The 24,160-nt window shown below is 40.4% G+C and overlaps 1 protein-coding gene across 2 annotated transcripts; it reads right to left on the bottom strand.

Moving 5' to 3' along the window:
* Positions 1-177: 177 nt before the first annotated feature.
* On the bottom strand, positions 178-23,838 carry MTHFD2L (methylenetetrahydrofolate dehydrogenase (NADP+ dependent) 2 like). Of its 2 annotated transcripts, XM_015861800.2 has the most exons (8): positions 23,679-23,835; positions 21,417-21,601; positions 20,368-20,490; positions 16,920-17,072; positions 16,056-16,163; positions 11,368-11,460; positions 7,983-8,108; positions 178-1,307 (listed from the first exon to the last, which is right to left on the bottom strand). In XM_015861800.2, the coding sequence occupies exons 1-8, from the start codon at positions 23,804-23,806 to the stop codon at positions 1,195-1,197; spliced, it is 1,029 nt and encodes a 342-aa protein (XP_015717286.1). In that variant the 5' UTR covers positions 23,807-23,835; the 3' UTR covers positions 178-1,194. The 2 variants fall into 2 exon arrangements, with proteins under 2 accessions (XP_015717286.1, XP_015717287.1); XM_015861801.2 differs by lacking the exon at positions 7,983-8,108 and having other exon boundaries at positions 23,679-23,838.
* Between the last annotated feature and the right edge of the window lie 322 nt (positions 23,839-24,160).

The raw sequence follows: 24,160 nt of genomic DNA, 5'->3' as shown, positions 1-24,160 counted from the left end.
ATAGCAGCCCAAAGTGACTCCCACTGACTTTCGTAGGAACCAGGGTAGACTCTTCAAGTCAGTATTTGCATATTAAAAGTGGTATCCAAGCAGTAACACACCTCTGACTCTCACATTGCACGAGACTATTCTGCATCCATCTTTGGAACTCAAAATTAGGGTACAGAAACACACTGATAATCATTTCTCTCCCGTTTATTTTTATGATTTCTATTTCCTTTTACAGCAAGCATCTTATTATCTCACACAGTCCTCTCAAAGAAGGAAAATATTGTCAACAAATACTCACAGGGCTCAGCCTTATACAAGGAATTAAGAACCCTTCATGCTGCTTCAGAAGACAAGAGAATAAACAAATGGCTTATATTCCAATACAAGTATTTCTGACATGGGTAAACTTTTGATTTCCTCTTCCCCTCCATCTTATACAAAAAATACATACGGAGCAGCTTTAATGACATTCTATCCAACTGAAGTCCAATCCAACCACATCACCCACTTGTAACCTTTTTGTGGCATTATGCAGGAAAACATTTTCAACCAAATTCAGACATGGAAAGAAAACAATTCTGGCCTCACAACTGTGAGTACTTCATGCGCACCTCTTGCATACATTTCAGAGGTAAGAGTTTTGCCAATACGGAAGTATACAGGACAGCTTTAAATGTGTACTAAGCATTTGTATTCAGCACCAGCGCTGTCTGGTAGCTGAAACAAATTCCATCCTTTTGTTCCTTTCAGACTCCAGATGACTGCTATCTAAATGTTTTCCAGCTTCAAACTACACCTGGAACATTCTATGTTTTCAACAGATATTCACCATGTTCAAACCTAGTTTTGATAGAGACCGAGCATAGCTAATGGTTAAATAATCTCAGCAATAGCATCCCATCTCAAAATATACATAAGCATATTCAGTCTTTGGAATTCAAGTTTAGTTCTTCACTTCCACGCACACAGTTGACCAACAACACGGTACCAACAAAACCTGCACCATTCAGTTCAGTGTTGCTCACAGTAAGTCAGCAGGAAGTAACATAAAGTATCGTAATGTTTTGTAAACCATCAAGTTCAATATAGTTTACATGAAAAAATAAATACAATGTAGAAATAAATATCTTTCTAGTAAAAAATAAAGGTTTTGTATAACAATAAATAGAACTTGCATTCTTCTTCTGAGACAGCCTGCTTCCTCTAGTAAATGAGCTTCTTAGCAACTGTCAGCGTGTTCTTCAGAAGCATTGCGACTGTCATAGGTCCCACTCCTCCTGGCACTGGAGTGATGAAGCCAGCCTTCTTCTTCACTTCTAAGAGAAAAGAGAGAAAGTGAACACGGTGGTGATGTGCTGACAGTTGAATTAGATTATTTTAGTAACCTTTTCCAACCTTAATGATTCTATGATTCTGTGATAGGATACAGTCAGGACCAGGGTTGAAAGGTAGTGCTTTTCTCATGAACATCATAACCCAGGCACCAGATCTGGGGTATGGTTTCTCCATTAGCTTAAAGCAATCTGCCTGCAGAAGGCTGCCTTCTCCCCATAGGAGCACACACCTTCACCCAACCTGCAGTCAGTCATCTAAACTGCACATTTCAGAGGAGTTGCAAGAAGAGCAGGAGTCCATCAAAAAGCTGAGCACCAGCACAGTGAGGCTGCCTCTTCAGCCTTCTTCCCCCACTGCAACCTGAAGCTTCTAATGAAGACACTCTACCATCAGAAAAGGGAACTTCAGAAGACCACAGCAGGAGAAAGTACAACTTCCTGGTTGGTTTGTTTTCTGTTTCTCAAGATGGGCAAGGGACAAAACAGAGTTGAGTTTACGGAAAAACAAATTCACATTACAACAGCAGCCATAAATGCTCTGCTCCTTCAGAGAAGGTGCGGTTTTATTGTTGTTGTTTAACAAACAAACAAATAAAAACAAAATAAACCAAACCACAAAACAGCCTTACTATGGTGCCTACACCAAACTTGGACTGGTCTTACTGAAGTGCCAAAGAAACAACTCTGACAACTGAATTAGCTGCAACGACCAATGCTATGAGGCCGTCCAAAGTTAGCACGTACCTTGTATGCTTATGCTAAGAGATAGGTAGACCTTTTCTCTTATTTTTTAAAGCATTTAGGTAACAGCTGTCAAGTTACTTCTTTGTATGACAAACTACTACCACAGAACAATACAACCTGAGTTGCTATTTGTATCTACTCTGTAAAATGAAATCAACTGAAATTTTAAGTTACTTCTGCATGAGCTATACGCATCTGGCTGGGAACTGGTTGCATGACAAACTGTAACAAGCAGCCATTTACTAATAGTGGTTAGCGCAAGTGACATATTACTGATTGCTGTAAAGATTTTCACCCTGTTGCCAACAAGTGTCTGAAATAAGGAGCGGTAAGTAACTGCCAGCATGTCATATAGACACACTCTATGGTGAGTGTTACTATTTGAAAAACAGCTGAGAAGAGCTGTTAATTACACTGGGGCGGGCTTTACTTACTCTGCTGTCTGTACCACCAGATATACTATTAAAATACCTGGAAACCTTAACAAATTGCAACTTGCATTGCTTTGTGTTGTTCATGCAAGTTGTAAGAAATAAATTAAGGTCTCATATGACAGTTATTCTTAATATTCTCACTTTTATTAGTTACTCTGAACTCCCTGCTCTTTGAGATTGGTGTTTATGGTTAGTAGTTACTGCAAATCCCTAACTCAATGTCATAATTATTGAAATGCACCCACATCTGAAGTGAACACCATCATAATTGCCATACAAATTGTTTCATCCATTTAAAATTGAAATAAGTCTATTTCCATGGCAATGTTACATGCTTCTCTTTGTGGTGTTATTGGAATACTCTTATCTTAGTTACAAAGTGCTGCAGCTCACAGCTGCACCTAAGGAAAGCCTTCCAATGCACAACATCATTGCCTCTCATGTTAGGTGCTGTACTGAGGAGCACAGGCACAGTGTGCTGCTCTCACAGGTTGTGGAGGACTTTCTCTCCACATACTCTATCATGGAAATCGCTGTGGCCTCAGTGTGGCAGAAACCATAGTTTATATCTGTTTACATACAACCACCTGGATACCTTATTCACAAAAGCTGATCCAGCTATATACAAAGGCTGCTCCAAAAGTAATGCCTCCTGTTTTATTGTGTTGGCCCACAACTTGAGAGGTGGATGTTAGTTGTATGGCAGCAGAGGTTGAACCTTCCCATGACTACTACACATGCGGGTTCTTATTCATCAGTAAACAAAATGCATAGCTAACAGTGGTAACTATGTGTTATTGCACTCTTTGTACCTGCTATGGCTTCCATGGAAACAAACAGGAGGCATTACTTTTGGAGCAGCCTACGTAAATGAGTGACAGGCATCTATGTTTAGGATCTACCATCTGATACATCTCCACCTAGAAGAGTAAACATAGATCAGACGAATGCATTTCTCTAAGAGGAACATTAGTGAGTGAAGGGGTAAACATAACCTCATAAATGTGAACGGATTTTCCTTCTCTTGTGAATTGTAGAAAGCCAAAGCAGTCCTAAGGCAGCACTTCGGTGTGACCCACCTCATGTCAGCAAATCAGGTGCCGCAACTTTGCTTCCTTCAGGAGCTCTCGTTTCTGCTTCCCAGCAACGGTAAAGCTCTAACCTAGCTTCTGGAGACCAGCAATTTGTAAAATGTTGGTACACAAATGAGGTGCCTATGGGGAAGGAGCTGCTATTTTGCAGCTTCTTTAGAATCTTCAAATCTTCCTTTGATTCTTCAGAAGAAATGAAATGTAGATTATTTCCTTGATGAACAGGCTCAGCTGCTTTGGAAGCAGCCCTTCATTCCTCTGTTCCTTTAAAGCAGGAACATCAGACACGGAATAGGGTTCATCATACAAACCCAGGGCAAGTCTCAACCTGAAGGTGGTTCTGAGTCTGGTGCATCTGCATTGAGTGATGCAGAATAATTCCTGCCTAAGCATTGTTTGCACATGGCTTTATTAGTCCCTGTACAGCTTCTCCAGGATCACCGTATTCATGCGGCACCACACAAGTGTGAATCACGTGCTCAGCAATTGTAGCAGATATCCCATGATCTGCTTGGGATTTTTCTCACTGTGCACTGTGGGACAGCAACCTGAAAACAATGATCCCATTTCTCAAAATCCCTTCTGTTTGATATTATCCCTCTAATGCTCCCCAGAAGAAAATTAAGCAGCACAGCTATTTCAGATGCAGCTAATTAGCACAGACAAGTGGGTGGGATATTGCAATAGCCTTGGGATAATGAGCAGTGGCAGCAGAAATTAAAGATCCCAGTGAACGTTTTCTTAGACCCCCGCATGACATGTGGCCTCCTTTGTGAGAAAGGGCCTCAACTTCTCCATCCCAAAGCTCAGTACCACCAGGCAGTGGTGCTCCACGGCCTCCTGTCAGCCACCACCCGGAGCTAGCAGTCCCATTTAGCAAATGTACTGTCCACAGCCCACTTTAGAAACTCAAGTATGCTGTCACTGCAGCTGGGATCCTACTTAACTACAAAAGTAGCCTCCAAGCCACCATTTCAAAATGTTACGAATGAATAGAAAGCCTTTGGAATTTGTAAAATAAACCTCATTTCTTGCATTGACAGAGCATACCAACAGGCAGAGACTCCCCTAAACTCTTCCAAGCAACAACACAGTGACACTATTACACAGTTTGGACTTCAATTTCTTAGACAATGAATGTCACTTCTTCTACATGAACAAAAAAGAAAAGATCAAGTAGTAGTGAAAGCAGGTGGAATACCTGCTGCTGTTTGGATAAGCAGCATCAAGGAACTGCTTGAAAAGGATTCAGAAGCTTGAGAAAAAATTGCTCACAGCTCAGAAAGTAATGCACTGAATGTGGAACAGCAGCAAACTACTGTCAGAAAGAACTGTTTCCACAACACCTGTGTTTCTACATCCCACCACACTTGTCCGCTCATCCAATCGATTAGTAGGAGTTAGTGCTGTTATTAATAGGAACAGGATGCATTTCCCTGGTTCTTACTAAACTTATGTGCTTTTTGGTATGCTTGCTCCATCCAGAAGTGAGCCTGATCCATTCTGTACACTTCAACTTCATGGGCCCCTCTAACTCATTTCCAGCTATCAGTAGTCAGCTTCATTTCTAACAACATTTTTGCTTTACATTTGATATCACAAAGATTTGTGTCCCATGAACAGTGAACCACAATTCAGCAACAGTGCCACCTTCTCACAAGCTGTGAAAATTACAGTGACAACTGAAGTGCAAAGCTCCTCCCTTTTTTTAATACAGCCCTTCATGTCCACATTGCCAGAACCCTTAAGAAGGCAAACCTCAGCCAGCTGCTTCCAGCAGCACCAGAACATGGGCAGGTGCACCACTACCACTACACAGATAGGGTGGGAACAGAATGAGGTGAGCAACTCTGTGTCCTGGAACATGGGTAGGTCCACCACTGTCACTGGGCAGGTCGGGCAGGAGCAGCACAGTGGTGAGCAGCTCTGAACACTTCCATATCAAGGATCAGCTCTAGCAGTGCTGTGCCGCCACCCTGCTATACAGTGACTCTTGGAAACAGTGCTCCACCCGTAAGAGCTGTTCCAGTTGCATCCTCTGTGCAAGTTGCATAGCCGACCTCCAAATGCAGTGTTTTCCTGTCTTTCTCCTCTGGATATCTTGGAATCACATATAATAGCACTCTGGGCACCTTTAACCACTTAGAGCCCAATGGGACATGGCTCACACTAATGCCCAATTTATAATACAGATCTCAGAACATCAAAACTCATCTTGAATAGCTATTCAATCCTCTTGGCCCATGCTAAGAATATTTTCCCCCAGGTATTTCTTACTTTGAGTTTATGAATGAAGAGTATTAAAAAGATATATATTTGAAATGTCATCTTCTTGTTATTTGAGATGAAAATAAAGTTCTGTTTCAAACCCACTCCCTAGAGATCAGAGGATAGCATCCAAGTATTGCTAGGATATGACAACCAAATCCTAACAGTTCCCACCCACTTACTAAAGCTTATTTGCACTCCCAGAGGTTCTCAGCCAAATGACCTTGTTAGGTCAGCCATTCCCATCCATTTCTTACAATAAAGGTTTGACATGGGATTGCCCAGTCTAATCTCTCACACATCCTGCAGCTCCCATCCCAAATATTTCCCAACTTCAGGAAAGAGATGATGAAAGAACATACACTGGTGGGCTATTTTAAATTATACAGCTGATGTATGCCTTGCCAGCTTACATACTGCAAAAAACATTTTGACATAGGCATACATTCAGACAAGTGATCAAAAGGAAGAAAAGGATAAAATGATTTGGTACGTGAATAGCATAGCTTGTTCCATTTCCTAAGTGGCAAATAAAAGATTTGGCACAGGTGACATGGTCTGCAATATTTCCAACTCCATACACAGGGACAGTTTTTTTTTGCTGTTAGAGATTTAGTGAAACTTTCACCGATACCAATAAACCAACAACAATTTCCCTTTGGCAATGCACAGCGAAATGCTACTTGGAGTTGCAGTGGCATAATCGAGGTTGAAGTTCCTCCCTCCTTTTTGGATCTTCCCTCCCCCCAGGTAAAATCCTGAGAGCAACCCACAGCAGACATGACAAGACACATACGGTGCATCGCTGAAACTCTGAGTCATGGCACGGACACTGAATCAAGCCCTACACTGCATTCAGAAGGTTATGTATTTAAAGAAAACAAACAGAAAGGAGGCATCGAGTTTCTGAAAGTCATATTCAAACATGCTAAAACAAACAATCAAAACAAAAAAAGAAAAGAAATTCCTGGAACTCCTCTCTATACTTCATTTTAGCTCAGTTCTGAATATGGAAAACCATCTTTTACTTCCGATGGCACATGGAAGATAACCACACAAAAAGCTGTCCTGTAGAAATAGATTTCTACTGGAACTATTTTATGAATGCAGCTATATAATTCCAAATGCACTCTCAAAGCATTACTGAGCTCATGCAGGTCATTCCATAGACTTCAGCAGACAGATAAAATGTTCACTGAGTAAAACAGGCAAGAATGAAGCAAATGATATAATTTCAAATACATCCAGCGGGCTAGAAACATGAATACAATTAAGCTTTGAGACATTGTGCCAGCCAAGATGTTAATAACTATGGAAAAAAAAAAAACCAACAAAAAATGGTGGCTGATTTTCATACTTATCAAAATAAGGAACTGTTGAGAACCATTAATAATGTGGGTGAATGCTGTCTGAGCTTCCCACACTCAGCTGTGCCAATAAGCTTTAATTTTCAGCTGCAACAATCCTGCTATTCCAGTCTGGAGCTCCTCCAGAGCAGAGAGATTTAATCCAATTACACTATGAACTCGCTCTGCAACACATTCAACATGAAAAGATCAATATGTAACATCACACATTATCTCAGGCTTGCCTGGACCAGGATTTTCAAGAGCTCGAGATGAACCCACCTTAATCCTCAGCCTGAAGTATAATTTCTGAAGCAGAAGTGAATATTTTCAAATACAAGTTAAGAGGAAGTGTGAAAGCATGCTTGAGAAATTATGGCATAACAGTGTTTGCTATGACCAGTGAGAAACATATACTCACGAAAAGGTAGAAACTGTAGATTGCTTTTGTGCATGCACATGTCCAAATACTTTTAAGAAGCCTTAGAGATTCTCAGAGGATGAAAGAAGTCTGGAGACAAGCGCCTCTAGAACTGCTGCAGTATGGTGACAGTGCCATAAAAGCTCATCTGTATCTCTCAAAGGTTGCTCCTATCTGTAATTAGAAGTAGCACTGCCTCTCCTAATAATTTATCATTTCTTAAGAGCAGGCATATAAACAAACTGCTTGTTGAGAACAAGCACTTCTGTCAGTGCTCTCTGAGACACATAAGCTATTCAAAGTATTTATCACCAATGAATCCAATAGGTTCACATAAGGAGTGTTTCACTGACCTTCAAAGTCCACATCCCCAACTACTCTGGTCTTCCCAGTTAGAGGATCGTGGATATGATTGATGCCTACATCTATCACAGCTGCACCTTCTTTGACCATATCGGTTGTAATCAACTTCGGGATACCTGGAATCATCAAGATATTTGATTAAGATGGCCAAATAATCTTGGGCCATCAGTTCCAAATTATAAGTTTGCATGCACCCCCCACCCACCCCCACTAAAAAAAAATATACGTATTTTACTCAGTAATTAAGCATAGAACCTGATCTATGCCACCTGCTTATTTTTCATTCTTGTAATTTACAGATTAGATAGATAACAGGAAAAAAGCATCCAACGCAGACCTACCCACAGCAAACAGCGTTAGCCCAGGTTTCAAGACAGAAGCAAAGCCTTGCAAGCACAAAACCTCGAAGTTAATTCCTGGACAGATTCAGAAAAATAAAGTATCTCTCCTCAAGTATATAAGCAAAGAAGTATCTGAGTCCATAGCCACTACATACTATCAGAGAGTGGAGAATATAAAGCCATCAGCCAGCAGCTGCATGATGTTAGACCATCACATTCTAAATGCAACATCTGCAGTCTTGTCTGTGCACCTGCTTTAAAAGACCTCCTAAATTTATTTTCTTCTATGCAGCCTCCAGCTCTGAACGACAGGAGATTTGAACTTGGAAACAAACCCAATTTTTGCCTTGCTTCTTGGGCAAGCAGCAAGCTCTGTGTTCTGTGAATGTCTGCCACAGTAACAGAGCATCTCCAAAGGGGGATTCTGAGCTTGCCCTTCCACCCTTCCCACGAGGGAGCCTTCTCTGAGGTGCAAAAAACCAAAAACACATTAAAAAAATAAAGAAAAGGAAAAGAAAGCAAAACTGTATGTTTTGAGGCCAGTGTTACTGGAGGCAAGCACTAGCATATGAGTGCTCTGACTCTGCTTGAAGAGCTGGACCTTGGCCAGCTTGTCATTTGAATCCAGGCAATACAGGAGCATTTTTTTTGCTCTCCATTTCTCACTCCCCCATAGCACACAGCTATGAAACTCCTTGAAACTCTGATTTTAATGTTGAGCAAACCACAACCTCATTTATTTATTTATTTATTCCTATTCTGATGATAAGATCTGGCTACATCTCCTTCATCACACTCTTGTGCAATCAATTGCAGGCCGACTGCTAACTGGATAATGCCTCTGTCTGATGGGGTTAACGATCTGTGCACGATAGGAATGGGAGCATATTAACGGAAGTTGCACAGTTACACCCTTTGTAAAATGGCTTGATAACAGGCCAAATATTTAAGAGCAACAAATAAACTAACCCCCAAAGCAAATGAACAGATCCATTTACTTAAGCCTGCTTTGCATACCAAGCAGGGAAAGATAAGCGTTGGAACAGCAATTCCTAAAATGCAGAGACTGAAATATGTGGGAATTTTTTTCCTTTCTAGTTTTGTAGAAAACAGTGAAGTATAAGTCCTACATAATCCCACTTTAGGTACAAGGACTGTAAAACAGTAAAATACCGAGAAAGCAAACCAGCCACGGGCTGAATCAAACAGTCCAGGAATTTAGCGGTTTCCATACAGAAGGGCCACAGGTCATGCCATGAGGGATGGCAAGAGAAGGAAACATTATACCTTAGCCAAAAAAGCAAAACTGTGTGGCATCTCTGGCTGAAAGCAGAAACACTCATTTATGGAGAGATGGCTTTATGATGCAACAAGTTGCGAGGGAACGAGAGGGAAGGAAGGAATTGCCACAATAGCTATAAAGAAGAAAAGCCACATAGCCATGTCTCAAGGATGGAAATAAACTAGAGACAACTTCTACAGACAGGCATTCTCAAAGTCCGGAGTAAAAACACAAACACATGATTTGACTTATTTGACAGCCATGGATGAAAGTGAATAGGAATTCCTCATAGGCAGATAATAGGAATTGTGCTATTACATACAGTGCACAGAGCAAGGTATGTAGTTTATGTAGCAAGGTTTTGGTAGTGAGGGGCTTTTCCATCGTATTTTCTGTCTCTCTTCTTTTGAGAAGAGATAGAGTGGCAGTGGGCAGGGCTGCATTCTGTTTGAGAAAATACCAGAGCTGGATTGTGCATCACTTCAAGCCTATCTCACATTGTGTAATAACTATTGTATCATGCTCCTCTTACAAAAGACGCTGGGAGAATGAATGAATGTGAAGAATGAACACTGCTAAATTGCTACTGAAGTGTTTAACTACAAGCATAACTGACAACAAACTATTCAGCATGTAAAAAACCTTGAACTGTGATTAATTCAGCAGCAGTGAATGTTGATATTACTGGTTTACTTTCAATTAGTGCACATATTATTTTTCATTCACAGCATGTGAATTCTGGTCTGACCCACAGTTGGCTAATCACATGTGGGAGAACTAAGCCATTTCTTATTCCCAACCTGGCACAAGAAACAGATGACAATGCAATGAAGCCCTGAAGGAATGGACATCTTGCTTCAACAGGAAGCAAGGAGATCCAGACATGTGCCTATCTGTCTTCATCTGGAAAATAACTTCCCAAGATTATGTTTTGTTGGTGGTGAGGAGGGAGGTAAGGAGCAGAAAAGAGTAAATATGATCATATTTATCCTTATTTGTGGTCCTCCAAAGCGGTACAAGAGTTGCACAGGACACAGAATTTTTCCAAAGGCTGCTTTGTTTTTAAGTTAAATTTTTATTTCCATTAATAGATATCAGTAAAGTAAAACCAAAGATTGCTCACTCAGAAGTAGCACTGCTTATTTCTTTATCCTAGAAAATCCAAAGTATTTCACAGATCTTTCAGAGCCCCTCCTTTTGGCACTTACCATTCTCTTCCTCTTGACATGATAATAGTAAACAAACAAAAAAAATCAGCCATGAATAACACATACGTGTTACTAAAATTACCATTTAATTTGCTACGTTTGCCCTTAATTCTAACAGTAAGAGAAAGATACCATTGTTTTTTATGAATGGCACCTCCAGCTGATTTAAAGAAAACCTTCTGCCAAAAATTAGATGACTCATGGTTTTTGCACAGTACAGAGACTGTCTTAATTTACATAATTATACCTGTATAAACTACACACCAACTGGTTCCCAATCCGGAGTTCACTCTGAAGTCTCCCTAAGGGAAAGGTGTCACACGTGATGAGAAACAGTTTATGAGTCTACAAATATGAAGGACGGGAACCAAGTGCCAGATCATCTGTCCATCTTAGAAGAAATCCTGCACACTATGACACCCTTGGCAAGCACAAGCACCACTTATTTGGTAAAACACATGATAATAGCAAGTAGTGCCACTAACTGACTCCAAGCTTTTCTTTTAGGGTTTTAAACATTGATTGGTTGCATTAACCACATTACCTGCAGCTACAATGACAATGTCAGCAAGTTGAGTATGGATCTTGAGCTGTTCCTTTGGTGTGTGCCTATGTGCAATGGTCACTGTTGCATCTCCTGAAACATAAAGATTGATAATTAATAGATAGAGAAGGTCTATATTGCAATTACTTTCAAGTACAAAGTGACTCATTTTGGTACACAAAGGACAGTGAAAATGACCACCAGGTTTATCTAGTGCTGCATCACTTGTTTCAGCATAGGCAGAATGCTCACAACATTTGCATTTTACACATATGAAAAAGCACTTACTTTAGAAATTGGCATAGGATTAATTAATACATATACTGTGGACTGACATTATTTCTTACTGATACTCCCCCTTGCAAGAATGAGCATGGCTGATAATCTGGTCAACAAGAGAAGACAACTAGGGCTCTCCTTGGCCTGAACTCTGAGGTTAGGATCTACGACAGCAGTGAGACTCTGGGGCCAAGAGTCTTTCACAGAATCATAGAATCACAGAATGGTTATGGGAAGGAAGAGAAAAAAACCCCAGAGCCTTCACTTCTCCAGCCTAAAAAGCCCCAGCTCTCTCAACCTGTACTCAAAAGGGAGGTGCTCCAGCCCTCTGATCATATCTGTGGCCCTCTTCTGGACCTCCTCCAACAGCTCCATGTTCTTCTTATGTTGGGGGCCCCAGAACTGGACACAGTACTTCAGGTGGGATCTCATGAAAGCAGAGTAGAAGGCATAATCAGCTCCCTTGCACTGCTGGTCACGCTTCTCTTGGTGCAACCCAGGATATGGTTGGCCTTCTGGGCTGCAACCGCACATTGCTGACTCATGTTGAATAGCTAATCAATCAACTCTCCCATCTAAACAACAATTGCACACGATGGTCAGACAGCCAAATCTTTCTGTTGACTGGAACATCAACAGATTTCATAGAGAAGAAATGTTCTTGAACCCACATGCGTAACACAATCAAAAGCAGCGTCAATATTTATATGACCTGTACAATTTCAGTTGGCTGAGAATGTTTATCATTGTTACCACTTCAGGAAAATACATCTAATGTTTTATTTCCCCACACGCTCAAAACATTCTGAGTAATCATTTTATTTAGGTCAAATGCAACACCAGGAATGGAAAAAAATGAAAAAGGTACTGGGATTTCACAGATGCCCAACCAGCTCTTCTATCTCCTGATAAAGCAAAAACTGCTGAACCTGTACTTTATACCAGAGCAGGAAGTGTTTGAAGTTATCACAGGTATAAGACCACATCCTTTTGGGTAAACTCAAAAGCTCTGGGGCCTGCTCCTGCATGCATCCACATTGCTTGGCAAGAAGCTACAAATAAACCCTGCCAGCAAGACATGAAAAGCCTCGTGCAGATCAATTGAGATGCTGAGGAAAGACCACTATACACGAAATAAAACGTCATTGGCTTAGGGACTAAGATATCATATAGAGACCAGCAGCAAGGGTGGCACTCTCTCTGAGTTTGCTCAAAAAATGCAAAGATAAAAGCTATTGAAGGAAATTGTTTCCAGATTCTGATTCTCCATCAACTATTTGTTCTACTCTATGCTTTTGTGTTCATCTTCACATTCCATCCATCAAGGACTCATAAGCCATATTATTAACCATTAAATAAAGATTTTTGCCATCTAAGACATTACCACCACAGATGCTTCCTCTGGAATGTGTCCGACTGTCTAATCTGTGCCTCTTATCTCATTAACTCTCTTCCTCAAGAATCTCATCTTCAATCTGTCTGCACTCTGAATTCACTGCTCTTTTCCCTTATCTCTCATCACTCTTCTTCTGTTATCACCATTTTTTCTCCAGTCTCTGCACTCATGGAGAGGCAGATGAAGACATTTGCAGTTAATGTCAACAGAGAAGCACATATGTGCATAAGCAATTTCTTGACATAAGTGGAATTCCTAGAAGTCAGAAGTCTTTCACCAATTTTCTATAACTTCCCATGCAATTAAGTCCATCTAAAGCTTGGAATAAACAACTGCCTTCAAACTAACTTGGCATACTCTTGTGGCAGAAACATCCCAAGCAGTACATAAAGCCTGCATGTCTAGTTTCCTTCTTCCCTCCTCCTCTTTTCTTTAATATCACCTATTGATCCCCAAAGTTGCTACTAATAATACAAAATAAAAATAAAACAACAAAACTCAAGGGGAGCAGGACAAAGAAATGGAATAAGGATGGAATAAAAAGGAGAAATCTTCTGTTACTCACTTTAAGCAAAAGATAAGAAAGATGTCCTGCCTCAAACTACAACCCTTGCTATAAAAACCATACATTATGAGGTTCTTTTGACCTCTTAGACCATGAAAGAGAGAAAACAATGTGGAAATTCCAAAGCTATGAATATTCACAGCTTCTAAGCAGCACAATCAGTACTATTTTCCTCTCCAAAGCTTAAGGATAAATGCGTCTGTGGTCAGCTCCTGAAGCCAAAGAACTGCTCTCATCACTATTAAGGAGAGGCTGAAAATAGAAGGATGGTCCCTACCCTCGAAATAGCAGTTCACCTCAGAAAGAGTGGGCTTTCCATTTAGTTGTGACCATGCCAGAACAAAGAATAAGTAACTTGGCAACTCTGACAATGCTACTGACAATGATAGAAATTAAGAGGTTATTAGCAAATAAGGCCTAGCACCATATTGCTATATTAAGGCACTAGTTTATAAAATAAAAATAGTGTCTTGATCTGTCTGTGGACAATACACTGTTTAGTAAGGAACCTTTTTGTACCTAATCAGGTATTGCCACCTGCAGGACGTTGCAATTGCTACATACAAAACATCACAGATGAAGACAGATCACAGCTTTTCATCTTTGCTTATCATCTCCAAAAAACTCAAAACCTATCCAAAAACATACCCACATACCTCACCTCATCATACAATAGAAGTTACTTCACAACATCAGTCCCAGCTGCCAATAATATCCCATTCTGACTGATAGGAAATATCTTTTTCAGCACTTGAAATGTATTGTCTGGTCATCATCCCCATGAAAAAAATATTAAAAGAGGAACAAGGAAAAAGTTTCTTCTTCATCTCTATTAACAGGGCTAAAACATTTTAAATGTGCAAGCAGAGGAAAGCTGTCTTTGCTGGGTAACAAACCAGGCTTCTGCTCAGAGTAGAAGCCAAGAGAAGAGAGAGCTATATGGAAAAGACTAAGCAGATCTGCAGAGGAACCCAATACACAGGTCACAAACAAAAGACGAGTCCCCAACTTCGAAAAGATGCATTATCACATTCACAACAAACATACACTCATCGTTTGGCCTTTGTGAAAGAACAGCAAATATTCCTTTGGTTTCTCATTATCAGCTGCCATATCCCATATACTACCACCTTGCAGGTTGGAAAACAAGAAAGACAGCTGTATAAACAAGTCAACTTCTTCAGAATAAGCAAAGATAACATTGTTAGATAACAAGAATGGGATAACTCTTTTTACATCTGGATCCCTGAATGGGTATGGGAATATCTGAATGTTTTTATGTTCTTGCATAGGATACCCAACATGTACAGCCCTAATGCCTACTCCACTAAATAAGACGTGCATTATTTCAGAAATCAGAACCCAGGCATATTATTGTGAAACAGAACAATGATCACTCATAGCCTAGCAGACCCCTGGATTTGCTTTCAACATCAAAGTCACATTACCACAAAGAACAGCCTCAGTCCTGGTATCTGACAATGGAGCTGAGCCTCAGATCCAACTAAATCACAAGATGGAAGTTAAAATAGCAGTTATGGCAAGAAAAGTCACTGAAATGCACTGCCAGTGCTTTATGGAGCCCAGGATCTGCAGTAAATGGCAAAAATCTCACTGACAGAGGAATGGGGATGAGACCAAACTTATGTGCTGATGGTCATTACAATTCCAACACCGAGACAAGTTTCAAACAGTAGCTTTCCCACAGAGGCTGAATGGACAAACTAACTCTGTGAGTAGTAAGAGGCTTCCAGTATTTCACTGTATTAATAATGGATTTCACTCCACTCCTATTAAATACATCTAGGATTAAACATCAGCATTTACCTCATTTGCACACACCACTGTGGCAGTTTCTGACATCAAAATGAAGCTGTAAAGTGACAGTATTGTATTTACATTTTATTTGTAACACAGTTACAGCAGCACATTCACAGTTCTGCAATTAAAATTACTCAAAAATATTTCACTGCGGCATCCAGCATCCAGGGGGTATAAACTGCACTGCAGGAACTGCCCTCACAGTTCAATGCTAACAATATTTAGAACCACTGAATGGTTTGGGATCCAAGGAATCTTTAAAGATTATCTAGTTCCAAAGTCCTTCCCATATGCAGGGACACCATCCACTGAATGAGACTGTGCAAGCTCCCAGTCATAGAATCAATCAGGCTGGAAAAGATCTTTAAATTTATACAGAAGTTGTTTCAAAAGTAGGATGAAATAATGACATCATATCAGAAAAAGCCCAGCCCAGAAACTGACCTTTTCTGCTGAGAAATCATCAGGAAATGCATTAGTTATTAATCTCCTTGCTCCAGTTGTTAATATCATACAAGTGAAAGGCTTTCTCTTTATCCAAATGCTCTGGTGAGCTTTATTCTAACTATTTCATCAATTGTTAAAATGGAAACACTAAGACTAACATGACAACACTCACAGACTTACCCCCAGGCCTTTCATGCTCTCCATCAGTATGCAGAAGCATTGAAATAGGCATTCCAACATTCTTAGATCTTCCAGCTACAACAATATTTTTCCCAAATGTTTGTATTCCTTGTAAGAAACCAAAACAGAACACAACATCTTATTCTGCTATTTTGAGATACCAAAACCCTTCCTCTCAATGCCAGAATAATAGCAATTATTTGTTATTGTGGTCTGCTGACATCAGTGTGACTTGGAAACCCACAAGGCTGAATTTTAAGTATGAACCCACAAAATAACATTCAGCTTTCACAGCAGAAAAACAAAATAGACAAGTAATTGAGTTTTTCTGAATCATCCTTTGTAGACTCAGAAATTCTCTTTTCTGACCACAAAGTGAAATGAAAGCTCTCTTGTGCACTGGTAGGAGCATACTGTACTTAGAAAATGGCATCTATTTAATGCATCTTTTCCCTTTCTAGTAACCAACAGAATGTTCTGCATTTCTGTTCTGCATTTTTCCCTTTACCCTACAGGGACTTACACATTGCATTTGATAATTAAACAGGAAGTGAGCACAATTCCTTAAAACTCCTTGCAAAACTAAACAGAACAAAATAAGTTACCATTCAAAATGCTCAAAGTCTTTGATACAAAATACCATCTACATTTAGTTAATATAATATAATATAATATAATAATACTGGCAAAATATCCCATCCTCTTTGGCATCTCCTTATTATTTAGACTGATCCTCTCAATATTGGTTCTTCAACACATTAAGACAGCCCAAAACTTTTAACCCATAACCGATGGCATCCTTCATTCCTTCTGTGTTTTAAGAAATAACAAAAGAATAAAATTAAATGCAGAGGAATTTCTTACCTGTTCGCTTTATGATTTCCCAGACAGCAGCAGCAGTGGCAGGTATTATAGAAGGCTGATCGAGACACAGACGTCCAACATTAATGATATGAAATCCATCCACATCCTTTTCAGGTGCGATAGCATTACAAACTGTCCGCTCATCTATATGGTCTGGGAAACATTGCTTTTCAATTACACTTCTTTCAGTTGTCAAAGGTCATCACTCCTATCTGAATCACTACACAGAGAAACACACGAGTTCCATCTAGCTAGAGTAACCATCTCCCCTCAAAGACAGTAGTTGCAACCTCAACCTTTAAAGTCTACTGAAAACTAAATGATCTCATTTATAACGCTGCTAATGCTACAGATCTGGTCCAAATTAGATGCTGACACTAAGTTGTGAACGATGACAATAACAATAACTATAAAAGTTCAAGCAAGAGCTCTCTTGTATGTTCTGCAAGAGTTATCATCACTTACTTGGCTCAAAAATGATTAAAAAAGTCATAGGAAAAATTTTCTTTTAGCACATATTACCCATACCAAACAGCACGAAGGATCTATGTCCTAAGTTTTAATCAAATATAATGAAATCATAAACTCATTTGTTTTTTTTCTTTCAGTCTTGCTTTTGGCTTCCATTTTACAACACAAGTGGTTTTAAGAATCTGTTAATCAGCAGGATCTAGCTATGTCCTACTAAACAAAACGGACAACACAAATAATTGTTTGAAACTGTTGAACTCAAAACATCAAATGTGGCTGAAATAGTGATACCCGAAAATAAAAAAGATATGAATTAGCAAGTTTCACCTCTGAAAAGTTACAAAATCAAGTTTAAGGCCTGAACAGATTTGGACGCTCCAGAGGAATAATGCTGTAAACCATGTCCCCATATTGACCTACAAAGGCAATTCTATTTGACAGATATATTTATCTCGTGATACTTCAGTCAATTTTAGTCTACTGCTTCATTGTCTAATAACTTCCCAAACCTTTACCAGAATTACACTCAAGGTTCAGTACCATCTCAGAATTATTATTTAATTCTTTTATATAATGACAGAATGTCCATTCTGGGTAAGAGCTTGATGAATCTATGCATTGAGGAAGGTTCAATCTCTACTGTCATACCACCATTATCTGCCTGTGATATCATTAGCCAACACAATAAAAACAGGAAACATTATTTTCGAAGAAGCTCTTGTTAACCAAGCTTGCACGATGACACTGGCCATCACTTGCCTAGCTACTCCAACATGCTCTTATTTACACAATACGCACTAGAAATGAAGTCTGGTTCTCAAAAGAGAAGATTGATGAAAACAAAAACATGGAACAAAAAAAGATTCTGAGAAGTATAGACAGGGAACAAAGAATAAACTGTTCTGAAGCACAGAAGGATATGATGTTTATCCTAATTTATCCCACATTTTATTGCTGCTTACAATTAAGAAAATGTCAAGCTTTTCACATTTTATCTCAAATAAACTTCGAACACATCTTCCTATCTTCCAGGCAATTTAAAAGATAGAGCGAAGTCTCCAAGAAGCCATTACCACATCAGAAGTACAGTGCTCCAAAGGGGCACAGAAAGGAAGTTTTCCTCAGGCAAAGATGGTAATCCTCAAAGTTAAGTTGCTGCAGCTCACAGGACTGAAGGAACAAAGCCATCCTCTGCTTCTATTTTTATCCCAGTGTTGATCAAAAGCCACACCTGTGTGTGGCTTCTTGTGAAAAAATAAATAAATATCCAATACTCCATACAACAACCCCAACTGTGGGATGAGCAGCCACTGCTGATTAGGTTTTCACAACTTCTGGGCTTTGCATCCTTCTGACACAGGACAAGCCAAAAGGACTTTGGAAAAGGAGTTACATCACTTTTCTGCCCATTTCTCACTCAAGTTGCTTGGAGGGAACACAGTGTTTTAGCAGCAATAGTAATTCAGCAATCAAAGTTACATCCAGCATCAATTGTAGAAGGTTTTCAGTTCATGACGGCTTGGATATTTTCCTTTACTAGATATCTATACAAACAATGTAAAGCTGAAAACATTGTACTATTGATCAAATGTCCCTAAGGTTTTAGTAAGGTAGACAGCAGCCAGCCCCAAAACAACAAGTTTCACAGGCTGAAGAAAGCCTATTTATTCTTAACGTGGTTATGGTGACAGACATGCCATTGTTTGTAGGGAAGCTCAGCCAGCTGAGAATTTAAAACATTCAAACATAACAGCAACAGATATTTAAACTGACACACAACTAGAGTTATGTTCTGATCCTGCCTTGTTAAATGTTCAACAAGCTTAAAAATGACCAACTTGCAAGGCTCAAGTCCATTACAGAACTATTAAGCACGAACCCAACCATTTGATTCAGGAAATCCAAATGGAGAGCCTGTGAACCATACTACACACAGAGAGGAAGACTTCCTACCTAGGCTGTCAGCGCTTAACCTTTTGTATAAGTGATTAATATCGAGGACAATTTGTTAAACCACCTGTTTGTCCTAATCTGTTATTGCAGGGAGAGATGTTTCCCACACCAGACCACCTTTTCAGGTTGTTCCCAACTTTGTGTCCAGGATTTCCTTCTCCTTCTTTGTGTTCTACTTCCACCTAATGGCCAACTCACTGCAGCAGGAGGCAAACATCCACAACCATAAGTTCTCTCATGAAATACAAATGACAGAACTTACTGGTAATGAACACTGGTTGTTATTAGAAATGTGAACAAAGCACATCCTTCAGTTCCTCTATGTACTCAAAAAAAAGGACAGTTCGTGCCCTTCAGAGCCCATGGTCTAAATATGTGATAAAAGACAACATTTGGACATAAAAAAGGGGGAAACTCAACATGCCACCAAGACTATTACAATGACTTTCCTAGCTTAGGCAAATCCCTGTGAGAAAGCATATGCTGGTTTAATGAAGTTAGAGATGGATATGAAGAGTTGCAAATCCTAGCACTGACCATACTGCCAGATGCTGCTAACTGATTCACTAGAGTGAAATTATAGTACAGAACAGGAGCGGGAAAACAATCATCAGGAGCATGTTAAAGTCTTTCAGGTCTTTATCACAATGTTCATCACAAATACTGGCAAAAGCACGCAACAGGCAAACAAACATACAGGGCACAAGCAAGAGCCACTCTGAGAAAGACTAGCGCTACCAGCTAAGCAATGTATCTTGGTACAATGCAGGGGATGAACACATGGCAAAGGCTTTGGTATTCAAGACAAAGCACTGCAGCATGGTAGGAAAAAATAAAATCAGAAAAGTTATATTGACTTGCTGTTTATACAACAACAGAAAAAGGCATCTCCTTATCATTATATATTTGCCCTCTTTCTGGAGCCTTTGATGTCACCATGATACACTTGCAACAACGGAAGTTGTCAAACATTTTCCTCTTACATAAACCGCATGTAGGGAGTGAAATAAGAGATAACACCTACCTGGGAGAGGCAGCTGAACTAATACACCACTAACTGCTGAGTCCTTGTTGAGTTTTAAAGTCATATCCAAGAGTTCTTCCTGAGAAATATATTTAGGCCTCAGTATGACCTCACTAGAAATTCCTGACAGAAAAAAGAAAGACACTTATTCATATCAGGAAATTAAGAGACAGTTTACTCACACTGTACAAAAATCTATTCAATGTTCAACAACCATCTCGAATAAGACTCTCTGGTCTTTAATGCTTTATTACCAGTTATCAAATGCAAACTCACAACAAAGTCAGTAATTTGACACAGCAGCTTCAAAATTAAAACAAAGACAAAAAATATTTGGAAATCAATGCATACAATAATTTGTCTATAACTATGCTCTTAAGAATTATGAGTAAAGCCAAACGGACCTAGCTCTGCTAGGAACGCTGGTACCATCTGCAGGACCAAACTTACAACAGATTTTTCAAGTCACAGGACAAAATTGCAGCTCCACCAAAAGCAACAAAATAGCTTTCTGCTTAAGCTGTGGTGCTCTTCCATTCTGAGGTGATTGAGTCATATTCCAATCAGTCCCTCAGGTTTACTATTTGATTTACATCTGAAATTCTGCCCTTCACATATACAACTGTGAAATCTTGGTTTTAGATGAGACTGCCTGGCTTTACTGCAGATCTATAGCATCCAACAAGCCAGAAATTCCATGAGATGTACCCCATACAGATGAAGGTAAATATTATTAATGATGTTATGAAAAAAAAATGTTATTCTCCAGTGCTCACCTCTCGTTTGCAGTTTCTAAAAGTAATAATGCAAACTACCTCCCAATAACATTTCAAGGTGCACCATTAAATTTATGCTTACATTGCACATGACATAAGAATTACTTCCTTTTGCATATCACTGCAACTTTTTCACCTTAGGTAAATCAGGGAAGGTGAAGAAGAAAAATGTGTAACATGAGATAAAGGGGTTCTTTTTCCCACTTCTAGAACTTTTTTAAAGAACAGCATCCTGTTCTCACCAAAGGAACACTTATATTACCTAGTACATACCTACAGCTGCAGCTGCTTTTACCTTATTTCTGACATAGATATGACTAGCTGGGTTGTCTCCTACTAATATGACAGTGAGATGAGGTCTCTTGTTCCCACAGGATATCCACGATTCCACATCTCTTTGAACTTCCTTCAAGACTTGCTTAGCAAGCTTTGTCCCTGAGATAACGGCTGCTTCATCACTAAAAAGACAAAAGTACACATATAGTCACATCATGTCCTGTCACATCAGGACAGTCCATAACCATGGCACTTCTGAGCACATCACCTACTGCATTAAACACCTGCATATGCTCTGATGCATGAATTTGACAGTAATTCCAATAGTACTTGAAAAATACTCACACAGCTTCCTGCATACAATAAATATTACATTACTTAGAATACAAAGATTATGTTCTTGTACACAGACACAGAAGTTCACGTACTACAACTCTGCTATTTGGTCAAATGCAACAGAAAAGACCACCAGTACCACCTTGTGTTTATCATTAACCATATGTATTTCAATTACACAAACCCAGATCTCTACCAGCACTCAAATAGCTGCATCAAATGAGTACCACCAAGAGATGCCCCAAGATTAGTTGTATTGATAATAAATTATCTTGTCTGATTGTCATGACAGCAAACTAACATACTATTCTTAAGAAAGACTCCAATAAGCAATTAAAGCAATTAATTCTGGCAATTACATTTATTTTTACAGCTTGTCCTCAATTACTTTGATATCTGTTACTTGAACTTTGCCTGAAACATCAAATAAGGGAAGTACCTGTGCTGGCACTTTGCCTCTGCTTTCTAGGAAGGCAGCAGTATTTATTATTTCTTATCATTATTATTAATTTCCAGCAGGTTCAGGATTTCATCTAGAGTTCTAAGACAAATGCACAAATTCAGACTGTGTGGAAATGTGCACTGTGTTTTGTCTACCAGAAATGTGTTTTCAGCTCTTAATAAAAATCACTCTGGGAGAAAAAAGATAAGAAGTTGTACAAACATGTTGTACAAGGCGAGGTTGGATGGGGCCCTGGGCAACCTGATCTAGTACATGTGAAAGTTTGGTGGCCCTGCCAGGCAGGGGGGTTGGAACTTCATGATCTTTGAGGTCCCTTCCAACCCAGGTCATTCTGTGATTCTGTTGGAAGGTAGCTTGTAAAAGCAATAAAACCTCCTGGTTCAGTTTAAGACCGGAATGACTTCCCACCTGTACAAGTCTGCATTTGGTTTCCTTCCTGTCTATGCCATATTCTTTGGGGGAAAACAAGGCTGCGCTTTCAGAACATGCAGACCAAAGAAAAAAGTTTTGCACTCTATATTGTCTCTACTGTAAGAAACTACGGGCAATAACTTGCAATTAACAACTAGTTCACATCTGTATATGTTTAAGCGCACAGCTAAGCAAGGAAAAAGGCAATTCCCCAGCATATGGGGAGAATGTCAGTTTGGACATCAGAAAAAATTTTACTCTTAGAAAGAGTAGTGGTGGATTGACACAGGCTGTCCAGGAAGGTGGTGGGGTCACAGTCCTGGGGGGGCATTCAAACACCGCAGAGACATGATGCTGAGGGATATGGCTAGTGGGCATGGTGGGGATGGGCTGATGGTTGGATTTAAAAGCCTTTTCCAATCATAACAGTTCTGGGGTTCTGTGCCAATGCTTCTCAGGCTTAAAATCTCATTTAACTCCTTGAACAGAGACAGGACTCCAGAAATACAGCGAATAGTAAGGCATCAGGTGCAGAGGAAGATTGCAGTGCAGCAAGCCAGTCCAGGCAATGCAATCAACATACCCCTATTGAAAACGTCCCCGTGTAGCCCCTGAGCGGTGGGACAGCAGCCAGCACCGTCACTGTGCCCTCCACCCCACTACATGCACGGTTCACGTTCTGCATCCTTCTCGGTTGCACTGCGGGGCATCACACAACGGCGCCAGCTGCTAACTTAGATCCCCATCTACATGACAAGCCTGAAAAAAGGAGCTGTCAAAACAGGACCTTCCCAAGCCTGGTCACGCTTTATTTCCCAACGAAAACATCCCTAACGCTGACCCGATGCGTGCAACCGCTGGGATATGAGCTGGAAAGAAGCAATTCCCTGCAGGAGAGCACAGCAAGCGTTCTTCCAGAAATACCGACACCGTGCCCAAAATAGAGCCCTATCCGCCCCGGAACACGAACATCGGCAGGGCAGGGCCGATCAGGCGGCGCAAGGAGGAGGAGCAGGGAGGACGAGGAGGAGGAAGGCGGCGTGCCGTACCTGGCGGCGCTGCGGGGGACGCTGCCGGCGCGGCGGGACGCGGGGCGAGGCAGGGCTCGCCATCGGCACAGCGGGGCCAGGCCCGGCCGCAGCGCGGAGCACGGGGAGCAGAAGGCGGCCGTGGCCATTGCGATGCGCCCAGCGGAAGCGCCGCCGCCGCCGGGAGGGGCTGGGGAGGGCGGTGCCGGTCGCCGTGACGTCCGGGAAGTCCATAACCGTGTGTGCCATCCACTACATTAATAATTTGCACGTGCTTTGATGTGTGGATTTGATAGTTGTTCCAATATTATTTGGAAAAAATAGTCTTGCAGCACAAACATGCCGAGGGAAAAAGGGTTTCCCCCCTCCCAGACCTGCAGAACACTCAAGGGCCACCAACACATGCAAGAGGATCTTGCCCACCACTCCCTGCCTTCCCAAGGCAGTCACGATACTGCTTTGACATCTATCACGTGTAGCCTGTCTGTTTGCATATCTGCCAG

The sequence above is a fragment of the Coturnix japonica genome, chromosome 4 (assembly GCF_001577835.2).
Source record: "Coturnix japonica isolate 7356 chromosome 4, Coturnix japonica 2.1, whole genome shotgun sequence".
Classification (NCBI taxonomy): Eukaryota; Metazoa; Chordata; class Aves; order Galliformes; family Phasianidae; genus Coturnix; species Coturnix japonica.
Note: the sequence above shows the minus strand (reverse complement) of the source record. Positions and strands in the feature narration are given on the sequence as shown.